Source organism: Leptinotarsa decemlineata, unplaced genomic scaffold, assembly GCF_025532065.1.
Source record: "Leptinotarsa decemlineata unplaced genomic scaffold, Ldec_3_MD MMD2_tig00000035_RagTag_RagTag, whole genome shotgun sequence".
NCBI classification, from domain to species: Eukaryota; Metazoa; Arthropoda; class Insecta; order Coleoptera; family Chrysomelidae; genus Leptinotarsa; species Leptinotarsa decemlineata.
The window spans coordinates 12,545,036-12,560,222 of NW_027412540.1; the positions used below are offsets into that span (position 1 = coordinate 12,545,036).

A 15,187-nucleotide genomic window follows, 5' to 3' on the forward strand; every position below is an offset into this window, starting at 1 on the left:
CTATTCGGCATTTGCTATCTCAAATTACAGTTTATATGACTAATCACCAACATTGAATTTCATTGGTCATCCTAAAAGTAACTACATTGCCATATTCATAAATAGAATCTAAAATAATTACACTTCCCAGAATAATTGTGGCAATAAATTTAGGTTCCAAGTTCCAAATAAACATACAAACCATCAAAATAATTAAAAGCAAAGATGCGTTTTCAATGTATCGCTGTCCTTTATTTTTCAATACTTTAATAAAGGGTAGAAATACACTGAATGTGCACTCGTTTCACCAATGGAAAACGCAAAAAATCTGAACTGATTATAATCTGAGGCATAATTTGAATATGTACCAAATTGAGTTATCTATTAATCTTTAATAGATATCTGTATTTTACTCAAATATCAGACATCACCACATACAGTGATTAATTTTATCTACTGGTGAAAATAAATAAGTATGGCATGCAAAAGCAAAAATATTTGTATTGTAGTGTTAGGTGACATAGGGAGAAGCCCTAGAATGCAATACCATTCTCTGTCTTTAGCAGATTTGGGGCACAAAGTTGATATATTAGGATATGGTGAAACTGATCCTTTGGACGAAGTCAAGAAGTCTCCTTTATTATACTATCATTACTTGTTAGCATGCCCCACTATTCCGCACAAATTAACAAACTATGCTTTCAAAACTATCTGGCAAATTTTAAATTTACTGTTTCTCCTTGTAACTATTAGAAAACCAGACATTATTTTAGTCCAAAATCCACCTGCAATACCAGCTCTACTTGTTTGTTGGGTTTTTTCAAAAGTAGTTGGGAGTAAATTATACATTGATTGGCATAATTATGCCCATAGCATTATGGCACTAAATCTCTCCAAGGATAATATGTTAGTAAAAATCACGAAAAGGGTTGAAATGTTTGTTGGAAGGAAAGCTGACCACAATTTTTGTGTAACAAATGCCATGAAGAAAGATTTGTGTGAAAACTGGAATATAAGGTTTATATTATATAAATTATTTTTCATCATGTCATACCCAGATTCTGAACTTAAAGTATTTACTCTACAATTTCTTCATTTCAGTGCAGTAACTTTATATGATAAACCACCAAAAATATTTAGATCAATTTCTTTGGAGGAAAAGGATATTTTTCTGAAAAGGCTTGGAAAACGTTATAACCAAATAATTTCCCGAGATGGTTCTACAGTTTTTACTGAAAATACAAATGATGGCGTCCGTTTGAAACCTTCCAGACCTGGTTTGTTGGTATCAAGCACAAGTTGGACAGAAGATGAAGATTTCTCAATTTTATTTTCTGCTTTACAAGGTGAATATTTATAATAAAGTTCTTTAATGGAGGGTGAGTTGTCTATTCCTATTGATTGTTAATGATGAATTTTACACCAAAATTTTTCTTTTTCCTGTAGAATGACACCAATTGTTATTCATCATTTCACACTATTCATCATTTCACGCTATGAACTTATAATGTACCTTAATTTGAAGTATTACTTCCACTGAAGAACCTAATGTGTGGTGAAACACGTGTTGAGTAAAGTTCAGTGTGGAAATTGTTTCATCATAATCTTGGATAGTTTTATTAATTTTTATCAAGTAAGGGATCAGTGTATTCATAGCTTAATTCATACAATAAATACTATTTGATGATTGTTTAATAAATACTGTTGTAGGATGTCTGAAATATGCTGTGTTTCATGTATAGATAAACCAACCATATAAATATTAATACTAAAACTTCATTCATTCATGCTTATGTAAAACAAAAAATTGATATCAATTATTAAATTTTTCAGTGGGATATAAATAATCTCACTACTCATTTTATCAATTATATCCTAAAATTCAAAAAATAAAACATAAAATTGTGAATGAATTCAATTTCGAATAATATTAAAAAAATTAAAACTAGGAAAGAATAGTTTAGTTAAACAACCCAAATAATGCTACAAAGTATCTTGAACTGATCAAACGCAAATGCTAACTGTTTTGTCTTCGTTTTTCTACTTATAAAAAAAGGATGCGAGGTAAAAGTATGTATTTTATTTTTTTATTCATTGATTACTTATATGTAATCTTCCATATCTTGCAGCATGAGTAATTTTGTGTTCTTCGAAAAAAAAAAAAGGCTTCAAAGACCAATGTTTTGCATCATACATGTTACTATTGAACATACCTGGAAAAGCTATTGTATAGTAAAACACATTTTACGGTTCTTCAACACTATATAAGGAAAATTTCAAAATAAAGTTTCTCTTAAATATGCTAACACTTGCTAATAAGTCAGCATTGCATGAGGCTTTTAGGTTTTGCAACAAGTTGCAGTTTCCGAAAATAAAATTTCACCAAGTTTCACAAGTTTCAAAACATTTTTCATTAGAATTTATAACACTGTTTTGATACACATTGTTTTACAACTTGTTGTATAGTCTGAATAGGGCTGTACAGAAATTAGAAGAAAAAAAACAAGAAAAATGGCACAAGATAAAACCATAATATGTAGAAGTATTCTGTTGCATAAAGTGTATATGTAAAAACTTCATTTGTTCAAAATTTGATAATACTCGTTTTTTCAGGTTATAAAGATACCAAAATGTTGAGTCTCCCATGAAATCACATTATTGTATTTAACACCCAGATTTCTGGCATTTCTGAAAATTGAAATAAAACTCCGCCATTCATGAACACAATCTATATCATTCTGCAAGAACAAAAATATACCACGATCTACTTAACTAATGGCTTTACAGAAGTCTGTGATTATATTTGTAATATATTTTCCAAAGTTTTAAGAGTATTATTAGTAATTAAAAAAACTAATACATACAATTCAATACACTGTAATACATACATTTGGTATTGGAGTAATAATAGTTCTGACATTTTTTATATGGTGAGCAGAGATCTTTCAAATTATTATCAGTTCATAAACTGCATAAAAACTACTTAGGTGAATGTCTTTTCTCCCTACGAATAATTCTAGAAAAATTTTTAATTTTTTTAATGATTTTTTATTTGAAAGAAATATTGAGAGGTAGATGAGTCAGTAACCGATATTCTATTACAACCATAGTTTCATTCATCACACTTCACTCGACTGATGTTGAATCTTTAAAAATGTGATATATTTCAGAATATGAGGATCATATTGAAAATGGAAATCAAAGAAAATTGGCCCAGCTGATATGTTTTATTACGGGAAAAGGACACCTGAAAGAGTACTACTGTTCAAAAATTGCCAAACAAAATTGGAAAAATGTGTGCGTTATTACTCCCTGGCTGGAATCTAATGATTATCCTTTGATGTTGGCATCTGCCGATTTGGGGGTTTGTCTCCATACAAGCTCCAGCGGATTGGATTTGCCAATGAAAGTTGTTGACATGTTTGGATGTGGTCTACCAGTTTGTGCGTATGATTTCGAATGGTAAGTTTCATTTTTAAGTCGGTTTTTAAAAGAATTTAAACCTGATTAGTTTGGCAGATAACAAGAATCTTGTATACTCTTTATTGAAAATAATTTTCTGAAATACAGTAAACCAGAAAATATGTCAATTGAATGATCTGCAAAGTTACGAATTCTGAACAGCAAAGGAAGCATAAGGATTTGTACTGTGAAAGCAGAAAATCCTACAGAATGTGTAGACGTTCTTTATTCTTAATGCTCAACTATTTCCAAGTCATCAAAAATCAATAGATCATGAAATGATTTAAATGAATTCAGAATAGTGGAATTATATTAAACGTTGGTCATATTTGAATTTGCAACGTTGTGTACAGTTTATATTCATCATTCACTAACTTTAAAAATCTGCTGAGAGCATTGATTGTATCCATCAAATATTACAAATTTCATGTATTTGTCACCTAATCTTCACATACTCCCCCATTATCACTATATTTCGATCTCAGTTCTCATTTCACTGTTGCTTTCTTCACTCTCAAACTAATCTCGTTCAAATTGAACCCATCTGATCATAAAACTTTCATTCGCCTATGCGTATTTTTACTTTCAAACCAGAACCAGATCGATGATTGGCCTGTTAATGACAACCTGTACGCTACATTGTCAGATTATGGCAGCAGGATTCGTTCAATTTTTTTGTGAAGTTATTAACTATAGATTTTGGTTCTAATTAAAGTTTCAATTGACTTTCAGTTTAGATGAATTGGTTCATCATGGAATCAATGGTTACAAATTCAAATCTTCAAGAGATTTAGCAGAACAACTACAAAACTGGTTTGAGTATTTCCCTAACTCACAAATTCAGCAAGCGACTGAGAAGAAATTCAAAGCTGAATTACATACATTCCAAATGTTACGTTGGCAGGAGAACTGGACTAAAATTGCTTCAGAAACTTTTGCTTAATGTTCATTTATCAGTGAATGAATAAATGAGTTTTTCCTAATTATTTTGGAATTTTCAATAATAAATCCTAGTGAGAGGAAATTTCATGGTTTAATGCAATCAGTTAACAAAACATATTTTATCAATGAGTGAACCTAACTAATATGACTCTCAGATGATAGATACTAGAGCCCAAAAGTGTTGCATTAATGATCTGCATTTGAGTTGACGCCCGATTACTAGGGCAGTGTTTCATAAGTTATCGACATAGCTTTTGATGAACCTTATTTTACCAACAATGACATCCTACAAATGATTGTCAAAGCCCCTTTGGATATTTTGATCTGTCATAGATCTGATTAGTGGCACTGGGCAGTTCATAAATGCAACTTTTGAACCTCTTTGTCCTTGAAAAGAAAACTTTGGGTGGAGTTGTTCTTGTATGGAACGGAAGGAAACAATCCAAACTACCTTATTGGGTAAAGATCCATAGTAATTTAGCTTTTGATAAGTTTGTCAACATTTAACTGACTCTACAAAAGTTGAGATACCTCAATACTTCAAAAATAATATTTTTCAAAAATTGAAAAAAGTCTTGGTGTGTTGATGGTTACAGATGTGCTGTTGGTTACTAATATTTCAACAATGTAATAATAGGTAACAATAGAAATCACATTGTTCTCACCAAAATAATAGAAAATTCTAGAGATAATAAAAAATATATAATGAAAGTCAGGTTTTCATCTACACACCAATACCATATTATCTAACAACTATAATTATAACATGACAAATGATTCCTACATTAGTTTCCTAAACTAGAAGTCTTTCAATTTCTTGCTGAATTGTCTGTATTTGGGGTTTCAGTTGAGACCCCTCATTGGTGGTTACACTACAAGCAATAACTGACCGAGAAACACCACATGCTCGACCAAGAGCTTGTTTAGATCTTATAAACACATATGGAACATTCTTGTCCTCGCAAAGTAGCGGAAGGTGTAACAGGATATCTAAAGGTTCAGCATCAGCTGCCATAACAATAAATTCAGAAATTCCTCGATTAAGAGTCTTAGTAACCTCATTGGCACCCTTTCGGAGTTGTTTATAGTTCATAGCTTGTTGCACGAGGTTCAGAATCTTTGTAGTAAGGGTTGCATCTGCCAATGGATAAGCTTTCGGATTCACTTCTTCAGCCTATAATGATACATAGAATTAAAAATAGACATTATACACAAAACTTCGAATTTACCATTATCTGATTTTTAGTGGGTTTATACGTTTAAGTAATTCCGTTGTCTGTTATTTGCTTCCTACTATACGACCTGAAATCAGTATTAGCCTGAACTTCAAACTGAAACTTTGTTCTGTAAGTTCACATGTAACTAGAAAAACATAACCTAAATCAATGTTAACCACGTTCTTCTTCTTCTGCTTATGGTCATTGCTTCCATTTGACCAGTGCGCCTCATATGACATAATATAATAGGAGATACGTCAGGGGTACAGTCTGACTTGCTCGAAGCAATACCGTACCACAGCATACCTAACAATCAGCACGGACGGAATCAGCAGTGCTTGTTTTGGAAATGTTTCAATTAGAAGTGAATGATTTTTGATGAATTTGTATACTTATAATTCATAAATTCACTAGAAAATTCCAACTTGTCAACAATAAAAATAACTGAGATGATAGGAACCTATTAACCCTATAATTGGTTCCGAACAATTGAAGAAAAATCTCCCTCAACGGAAGCCTTCGTACAGGGGATCATAGACAAGGTGGTGGGGCCTATAACGAGGATTTGGCATCATACGACGAACGCAGTACCACCGGACATGAGCTGAAGGATAGCCTTATGCGTTAATACGAGAGTAGTGAGTCCACGCGAAAAAGGTACATGCCGAGAATGCATGCTCCGTGGTTGAAACATATGCGAGGCATGCGCCCATTCCGCACAAAACCTAAGGGATTATGTATCTCATTTTCGCCAGCAGGGCTATATAGCTGCTCGCCAGCCTGCTAATGCCCAAATGGGCTGAACACTTATTGGTAGAAAAAACTAACAACAACCCTCTGCTATCTGGCCAGGGTTTTCACTTATGGCTGAACGGAGAGTACCCGATTTCTAATTGGTTTGTCGAGAGGTAGACGTTCTTATCCCCAAAAATGAAAATTTATCGATTCTTGAGAATCAAACACCGATAATATGCTTAAATTAGTGTTTAAGCTGTTCAGGAACATTTATACACACAAATACTCATTGTATTTGACCGAGTATAAACCTACACTGTAGGTATACATCTGTTTAGATGACTTGCGGTACCCGACAAAATAATGAGATGCTTTGAACAACTTTGGCAGACTCGCTTCAACATAATGTCTAGTGAGGCTAAACTTCAAACATAAGAGGCTGTTTCAGGACGATTTTCTCAGACTCCTTTTTTCTGCATTTCACTACGGATATTATCCGTTGCCGTTGCTCTCAAAAATAATTGAGTTCATAACTGTGACACTTCCGGAAAACGGAGGCATACGGTTAATCATTTGTTTTATATGGATGATCTTAAACTTCATGCATCTGGAGAGAAGGATTCCCATCAGTCGTTGAGGATGGTGGTAGAGTAAACACATACTATCGGTTTGAAATTCAGTATAGACAAATGTGCAATGGTCCATCTCAAAAGAGGACCATACGAGGACTACGGAGATGATGTGCAACTTGTAAATGGAAGCCTTCTGCACCATCCGGATGCCAGAGATACATTTACTTACTTGGTGTTATATTTTTGATTTTCTTTATTTAAATATATAATATATAAAGGAAATATTCACTTCAAGAGCGAATGATTCAACAACGTACTTTTGTAACTGTAATAAGTTGGATTTATTATATTTTTAGTTGAATTTTAAATACCAAAACACATGTGTTTTCGTATGAAAAGGGAACCTTATCATCTTTCAGAAATAACCTTAAGGCCAACAGAACCAAGCCATTTAAAGAAAAAAAGTCGTTAAAATTAACTGCTTGATACTAAGAAATTCGATATTTTGTAACATTCAACCCCATAATTCATTTCATTATCTTTCGTTAAGGGTCGAAAATATGTCATCCAGTCTGTATACCCCATTTAGAATAAAAGTCAGAAAACACTCAAACGTATAATAAATATCGTAATTTATCTTATGAGCTCTAAATTTAACGACAAGATAAAATGAAGCCACCCAAGTGGCTAATCTACATATGTTTTATTCGAGACAGCAAAGAAAATATCCAAAAATGACCCTTGCAGTGACATCTATATATCAGTAGTAGACTCACGACATTAGAAATGTCGGGAACTAGACGTGAATTCTTGAGGACTTATTCGCCGGACCATGAGGTGGCGAAAAGAGTACCAGTCTTAGAAACAATTTCAAACTTTCTGATTGGTTAGAATTTTCTGGGATAACATTACTTACATCCCCTAACATAGTAAAGGTGGTGAGGTTTTTTTGAAAAGATTTAAGTCAGTGGTGCGCGGAGATTTGGTGAATCCAGTTGAATTTCCTACGGTAGCTGGAAATTTTGAGTGAATTGAAATATTGAGATATTTCAAGTCACTGTTTAGAGAAGTGACACTAATTGGGTTTTGGTAGTATTCGCGGGTTTATTCAATTTAGTGATTTAGAGATTTTTCCGAGTTTCTGTTAAGAGTTTTTGGGGAAATAGTGGCTTTAGTTGGAGTTTTCAGGGGAGTCCGTCTACGATAATTGTGGTGAGCGTATTTTAAACAATTCTGATATATAGTGTAGATGTTATTGCATGCTTATGTGGACTATATTTTCGACTTGGCACCTAGAGTATTAATGAACATTTACCATAATAATATAGCTACGAATCGGGTTCCTTTTTCATTTTATTAGATTATTATAGGTCATAGTAATTTCCTACGTTATACAGAGAGGAGCGATTAAGTGGGTCTCTTGATAACTTCTCAGAGTTGTATTTTAGTTGATTTTATAGCATAGCTAGTAGAATTCAGGCAAGGCATATCTATGCCCTGAGTGAACTTACCTCAATTTTCAAAGGAATCCTCCTGTCAGTTTGTTTTAATAGTTTACCCATAGTTTGTTCATGGTTATAATTATTTATTTCTTTTTCTTTTATATAGTGTAAATAACGTTCAGTATTAGTTTTGTTCATTTAATTTTTTTCTATTGTTAATCCGATTATTCTGCCAACTTTTCTCATTAATAAAGTTGGTTTGTGAAAACTTTGCTAATATTATTTCATTTCCTCAAACCCCTAAAAGACCACGCATTTAAGCCGTGGCCGAATCCAGTCTCTGAGGATATAATTGGTGGCATAACCAAGCCATTTCTCCACGAAGATTAGAAGGTAGGAAAAAGTCAACTGTTGACCAAGTTGCCACTAATTCTCAATCCGTGTGATCAGGACGGATTTCAAACTTTTTCTGATCTGGTGGCAGCAACTCTCACGCTACCAAACTAAAATAAGAAAATAAATACCTTTGGCTGAACGATCCCATATACAGGGGGTGAATTTTTCTGGTGCGAGTAAATACTGAGATGATTATTATATATTCATAGTAGTACTTATATAGGGATCGCCAATTCAGACCAGACGGTCATTTATTACAGTGGTGGCAGCGGTGGGATATTATTTTATTTGAAGGGGATTATTTTATTTGAGGGAGTGAAAGAAAAGATCGGTAGGATTAACTTTATCAGAAAGATATATTATTTTATTTGAAGGGTAGATTTTATTTGAGAGGGTGAAAGAAGGAGGTCCAGAAAGAAAAAATAATAATATTTTGCGTTAATTTTTTTTTGGTTGATAAGATACAGTAGAAGTCAGTTAGGTTATCAACATAGAAAAGGGAACCCTACAAATAACCCGACTTGTGCCTATACATATATATTTTACTCGAAGTTTGGCAAGGAGTCCAAAAAATATATAGTTTCTAGTTCGATACTCATTCCGATTATCGAAATGAATAATAAAGAAGGTGTATCAGGGGTTACACCCACGCCAACACCTGTTAGAGTGGCAACCCACTATTCGCTAGGTATGATCGCGGCAACTTTAGATGATTTTTCAGGAAAAGAGGTTGTAAGGTATTTTGAGAAATTACAGTTGCGTGCAAGACTGGATAATTGGTCGGAGGACGAAACCCTTCAGTTATTTAAATTCAAGCTTGTTGGTGACGCCTATAATTATTTTAAATCGGATGCGCAGTTGGACACGTTAAATTTTACTGATCTTAAGAATAAATTCATAAAAAAATTTACCCCATTCCAATTACCAGGCGAAAATCAGTGGAATTTAAGTAAATGTTTTCAACGACATGACGAAGATGTGTCGTCATTTTGTACTAGGTTAAGAATTTTAGGGTCTGCCTTACTAAAGGAAGATTTAGCAGGAGCTGACGCTGGCGAGGAAGCTGGGATAAAAAGGAAGAATCGAGAACTTATCCTGAATCAATTCAAGGTGGGGCTGCGAAAGGACCTTATGAAAGAAACTGGCGTTTTATTGTTGAGTGAGAAAAATTTGGATTTGGAGAAGGCTGAGGAGTTAGTTAAGTTACAGGAAACAACCCTTATGATGGTCCAAGGAAGATGTGCGAACTTGAAAATTTCGGCAGTAGATAAGCAGGGCGAGTGCCAGGCTTGTGGTGGAAATTCTGAACATTGGTCTAGGGAATTGAGGGTCGATACCACGGATAACAATAGAGATGAATATAGAGGCTCCAGAGATTATAGGAACAGAAATAATCCACTTCTAGGAAAGAATTGTTATTCATGCGGAAAACCAGGTCATTTCTCCAGAGACTGTCGCAGAGTTCAACCCGAAAACAGTAATGGATGTTATGTGTGCCAACAAGCAGATCATTGGGCAAGGGATTGTCCAAGAAACAATCAGAATAGGGGTCGATCAGATTTTCGTAGGTCTTATAGGGGAGCTAGGGTTGCAGAATTTCAACCACGTACATGGAAGCCGGTCAGAAACGTAGTTGGATACAATAGAGATGGAAAACCAAATGCGGAAGCTGAGAACAGCAGAGAGGCAAAGCAGAATACGGGAGCCATACCTAGACAAGCATCACAGTCGACTTCTTTTTCAGGGCCACGACAGGAAGATGGGGACAATGTCAATTTAAACTTCTGAGGCTGAATTCCCCCTGCCAGGATGGAGGCCATCGACAAACAAGAAGGCAGAATCAAATATATAATACAGGGAAATTGGGGAATTCGGGTGTACAAAATCATAATAAAAGGGAAAGTAAACGGGTTATGGTAATACCGGAGGTAAATTCAGGAGATATACCGGATATACCCCATATTATAAGAGTGAGTGTGAATGGAGTATTGAGTTATTGTTTAGTAGATACAGGAGCAGCGGTAACGCTTATTCAAAAAAAACGAGTGCTGGAGAATGAAGTAGATGTGAGAGGAGCGGATAAATATCAGTTGACCAGTGTCACAGGACATCCTTTGCGGACGTGGGGTACTACGAGTATGACAATAGGACCTGAGGATGGAGATGTTAACACAAGATGTACCGCAATCGTTTGTGAGGATGAAACATTGGGAACGGTTCAAGCCTTATTGGGAAGGGATTTCCTATATGCCAATCGAGCACGTATCTCCTACGAGCAAGTACCATCAGTCGCCATGTGGGGAAAGGTCATCCCATTTCTGCACAAAAAGGACATGGACGGAAATATTGGATGTCCATTACCATCAAGGATAGGACAAATCACCAGGAGAAGAAACGACAAAAATCTAATAGGCAGTGCACAAAACAAAAGTAATGGAAGAAGCATAGACGCAACGCACAGGGAAACCGCATCTTTTCAGCACCGGGGATCAGAGAATAACTGGGCTGGTTGGCTTCAAAAAGTGAAAATCTTCTTCGATAGTTACAGAAGACAAGTCCAGCGGACAGATCGATGGGAGACAAATAGACATCAACAAATATCAGAAAATTTTGAAAGAAGAGGAAATAACAAGCAAGGCGATGCAGAGGAGACTGAAGCGATAACCGAGGTACCTTTGGCGGTACAAGTTATCACAACAGAAGAGGCAGCAGCCGAGACAAGGAAGAATACGACGGACACAGAAGATGACGAAAATAAAACTGAAGGCATCATCAGAATCAATGATGCTGGCAGAATTTTTCCTCAGGAATTAGAAAATGAAATCGTCAGAGTACCAGAGTTATCCAAACTTAGAGAAAGTGTCGGTACTTCCAAGACAGATTCAGGAGCGCGTCCATCGCACGCGAAACAGAGTAAGTCTGATATCAGTCCAGACGAAAATCAGACATCAGATGAGCCAGTATCAGAATCGGACCTGGTAGCAATGGAGGATCTGGTAATTTCCCCAAGGACAGAGGCGTATATACGAGGAAGCCTGAAAGTACCTGTAGAAGGTGATATCCTAGTTTGTGAGCCCTTCGAAATAGGAAATCCTCAAGCACACGTAGCCCGTACTGTTGTAAGGAATGAAAAAGAAATCCCAGTGAAAATCATAAACTTATCGTGGAAAGAGGTTATTCTGAAGAGAGGACAGAAACTTAGTAGAGCTATTGTGGGAGAGGAATCACCTCAAATTAACACCTCTAATAGCAATGTTTGTAAATTGGATTTTTCAAACGATGATTGGATGAGAAATGGATTTGACCTACATCATTTGGATGAAATGAACAAAGAAGAGCTATTTAAGTTAATTCGAAAATACAAGCATCTGTTTCGGGATGAAGATGAAGAGTTGACTAGTACGACAAAGGTAAAGCATAGCTTGACTTTGGTACCAGGCGCACAGCCCATTTGTAAAGCTCCATACCGCATACCTTATCGTCAACGAGAAGTACTCGAAGGGGAAATAAAAAGATTATTGGACTTGAAAGTTATAAGACCATCATGTAGTCCGTGGTCTGCACCCGTAGTACTGGTAACAAAACGCCTGCCTAATGGAGAAGAGAAAGTGAGAATGTGCATCGACTACCGAGGACTCAATAACGTAACCAAGAAGGAATATTATCCCCTTCCTAACATATCGGATTTGATTCAAGGACACAAAGCAGGTACAAACATGCTCTTCTCGGTTATTGATGTAGCCGAAGCCTATCATCAGATAGACATGGACGAGCAGGCGATACCGTTGACAGGATTCAGTACGTTTCAAGGTCACTACGAGTATATGAAAATGCCATTCGGTCTTGTGAATGCGCCTTCGACCTTCCAGAGGTTTATGAACATGACACTCACAGGGTTGACTCCAGAGACATGTATGGTCTATTTGGATGATATCATCATTTTCAATACTGAGGGTGGAAAAGACCACATTGAAAAAATTGAAAGGGTTTTCGAAAGATTGAGCGAGGCTAATGTGAAGCTGAAACCAAAGAAATGTAATTTCATGTCAGAGAAAGTGAAATATTTGGGCCATGTCCTTTCCCAGGAGGGTATATTACCCGACCCGGAGACCATAGAGACAATTGCCAACTTTCCACTACCAAAGAATATCAGGGGAGTGAGGTCCTTTTTGGGAATAGTAAATTGGTATCGCCGATTCATACCCAATATTACGGAGATATCTACACCATTGGTCAATTTGACGAAAAAGAACGTCAAATTTGAAATTACAGAAGAAGTGCTAGAAGCCATAAGGAAACTGAAGAATGTGTTGAAGTCAGATTCGATTTTGATTTTTCCTGACTTCGAGCAACCGTTTATTTTGGCGACCGATGCGTCAGGACTAGGTGTGGGAGCAGTGTTGAGCCAACTACGAGATGGGTATGAAAGACCCATTGCCTATGCGAGCCGTAAGTTGAAGAAGGCAGAATTGAACTACACTACGACAGAAAAGGAGTTACTTGGAGTTATGTATGGAATACAAACTTTCCGTTGTTATGTATACGGGAAGAAATTCTCGGTAATCACCGACCACCGACCGTTGAAATGGTTGCTGACTCTGAAAGACCCGAGTTCGAGGTTGACTAGATGGGCACTAACCTTGGCGGAGTACGATTTTGAAATTATCCATCGACCCGGAAAACTTCACGGAAATGCCGATGCTCTTAGTCGAATGTATAATGAAGAGGAAAACTTCATAGACGTGAAGTACGTGGAATTCGAAGAGTATAGGAAGAAACACAAGATACCACGGTTCCAGAACCTGACGTATCGGAAAGAAGATTTGTTCACTTCACCAGAAAATTGGGCGTTAGCTCACTGCGTGTCGAAGGATCTAGCTATGGGAGCGGGGCTCGCCAAGATTTTCAAGGAGAGATATGGAGGCGTGGAGTCCCTGAAAGGACAAGGAAAAGGTGTAGGGGAAGTAGCGATGTTAGCGCTTCCGGAAAGGAACATTTATTACCTGGTCACGGAGAGTGCCTACTATGAGAAACCCACCTACCACACATTATGGGAGTGTCTTAAAGAACTCCGAGAATGTTGCGAAAGAAACCAGGATAAATTTCTGGCCATACCTAAGCTGGGATGTGGTTTGGACGGACTGGAATGGGAAAAAGTGGTGGAAATGATTGAATTCATTTGGTACGGATCTGACATGGAAATCAGAGTGTACGACGACAGGGGCACTATAGACAAACCTATCTGGATTGTAGAAGAAAATATAGTTATAGAACCAGTTTGGGATCGAGAAACTGTGGAGAGGGCACAAAGTCGTGATAAATTTTGCCAATCCGTGATAGCCCAACTGAAAGATGCAGAGGAAGGAAAACAAGAATTCTATACAGATAAAGACGGAATACTGTATAGAATTGAAGAAGATGGAGAAGAAAAGCTAGTAGTCCCCAAGGAAATGATGAAGAAGGTACTTGAAGATTTTCATAATATGCCTATGGCCGGACATCAGGGGCAACAAAAAACGTTGTGGAGTATCAAGAGGAGATTTTATTGGCTAATATGCGGGCGGTAATATCAAATTACGTGGCAGCTTGCGAATCTTGTAATAAGCGAAAAACTTCACCACATCATAGAAAGGCACCTCTTCAAAAGTTCACGACGGCTTATGAACCCTGGGAACTGACGTCTATGGACATAGTGGGACCCTTAGTGACATCTTGGGATGGAAATCGCTACCTATTAACGTTCCAAGATTATTTTACGAAGTACGTGGAAGCTATTCCCCTTCCAGACCAAAAGACGGACACAATCGCACGAGCCTTCGTGGAACACATCGTGTACCGACATGGAGCGCCTAGGATGCTCTTAACTGACAAAGGAGCAAACTTTACGTCTGGCCTATTTAAGGCTGTATGTCAAATGTTGGATATCAAGAAGATCCAAACTTCGAGCTACGCACCAACATCGAATGGTCAAATTGAACGGATGCACCGAGTGTTGAAAGATATGCTATCACATTATATAGCAGATAATCAACGCGACTGGGACACATGGATTCCGGTGGTACTGATGGCTTACCGCGGGAACGTTCATATTTCCACCGGATACACCCCGTTCTTCCTTCTGCATGGACGTGAGCAAGTGTTGCCTGTGGAAGACTTCATTCGACCGCAGCGAATCAGATACGACTGTGCAGAAAACTACGCTTCGGAGCTAGCTGCCAGACTGAAAGAAGTGTACTCGCGAGTATTGAAAACATCGGAAAAGGCCAAAGAAGAAAGAGCAAAGCATTACAACAAAAAAACGAGGGAGAGGACGTATGAGCTCGGAGATCAAGTGTATCTCTTGCGAATGCACGTTAAGCCCGGTATATCAAAGAAACTCGTGAAGCCCTGGATAGGGCCATACAAGGTTGTAGAGATAATAGGTCCAGTGACCTATCGAGTG

General features: G+C 36.9%; 2 protein-coding genes across 2 annotated transcripts; one reads left to right on the forward strand and one right to left on the reverse strand.

Moving 5' to 3' along the window:
- Positions 1–287: 287 nt before the first annotated feature.
- Alg1 (ALG1, chitobiosyldiphosphodolichol beta-mannosyltransferase) lies at positions 288–4,427 on the forward strand. Its single transcript, XM_074171905.1, has 4 exons — positions 288–996; positions 1,081–1,325; positions 3,150–3,441; positions 4,174–4,427. Exons 1-4 carry the CDS (start codon positions 455–457, stop codon positions 4,382–4,384), a joined length of 1,290 nt encoding a protein of 429 aa, XP_074028006.1. The 5' UTR covers positions 288–454; the 3' UTR covers positions 4,385–4,427.
- Positions 4,428–4,455: 28 nt separating this feature from the next.
- Positions 4,456–5,777, reverse strand: LOC111503192 (NHP2-like protein 1 hoip). The gene is made up of 2 exons (XM_023157440.2): positions 5,613–5,777; positions 4,456–5,557 (listed from the first exon to the last, which is right to left on the reverse strand). The coding sequence occupies exons 1-2, from the start codon at positions 5,613–5,615 to the stop codon at positions 5,177–5,179; spliced, it is 384 nt and encodes a 127-aa protein (XP_023013208.1). The 5' UTR covers positions 5,616–5,777; the 3' UTR covers positions 4,456–5,176.
- Between the last annotated feature and the right edge of the window lie 9,410 nt (positions 5,778–15,187).

Bases quoted from the DNA above. Each gene is read 5' to 3' on its own strand.
- Alg1 (XM_074171905.1), top strand. From the start codon at position 455: ATGGCATGCAAAAGCAAAAATATTTGTATTGTAGTGTTAGGTGACATA. The intron at 997-1,080 runs GTTTATATTATA...TCTTCATTTCAG, and splicing joins TGTGAAAACTGGAATATAAG to TGCAGTAACTTTATATGATA. The intron at 3,442-4,173 runs GTAAGTTTCATT...ATTGACTTTCAG, and splicing joins TGTGCGTATGATTTCGAATG to TTTAGATGAATTGGTTCATC.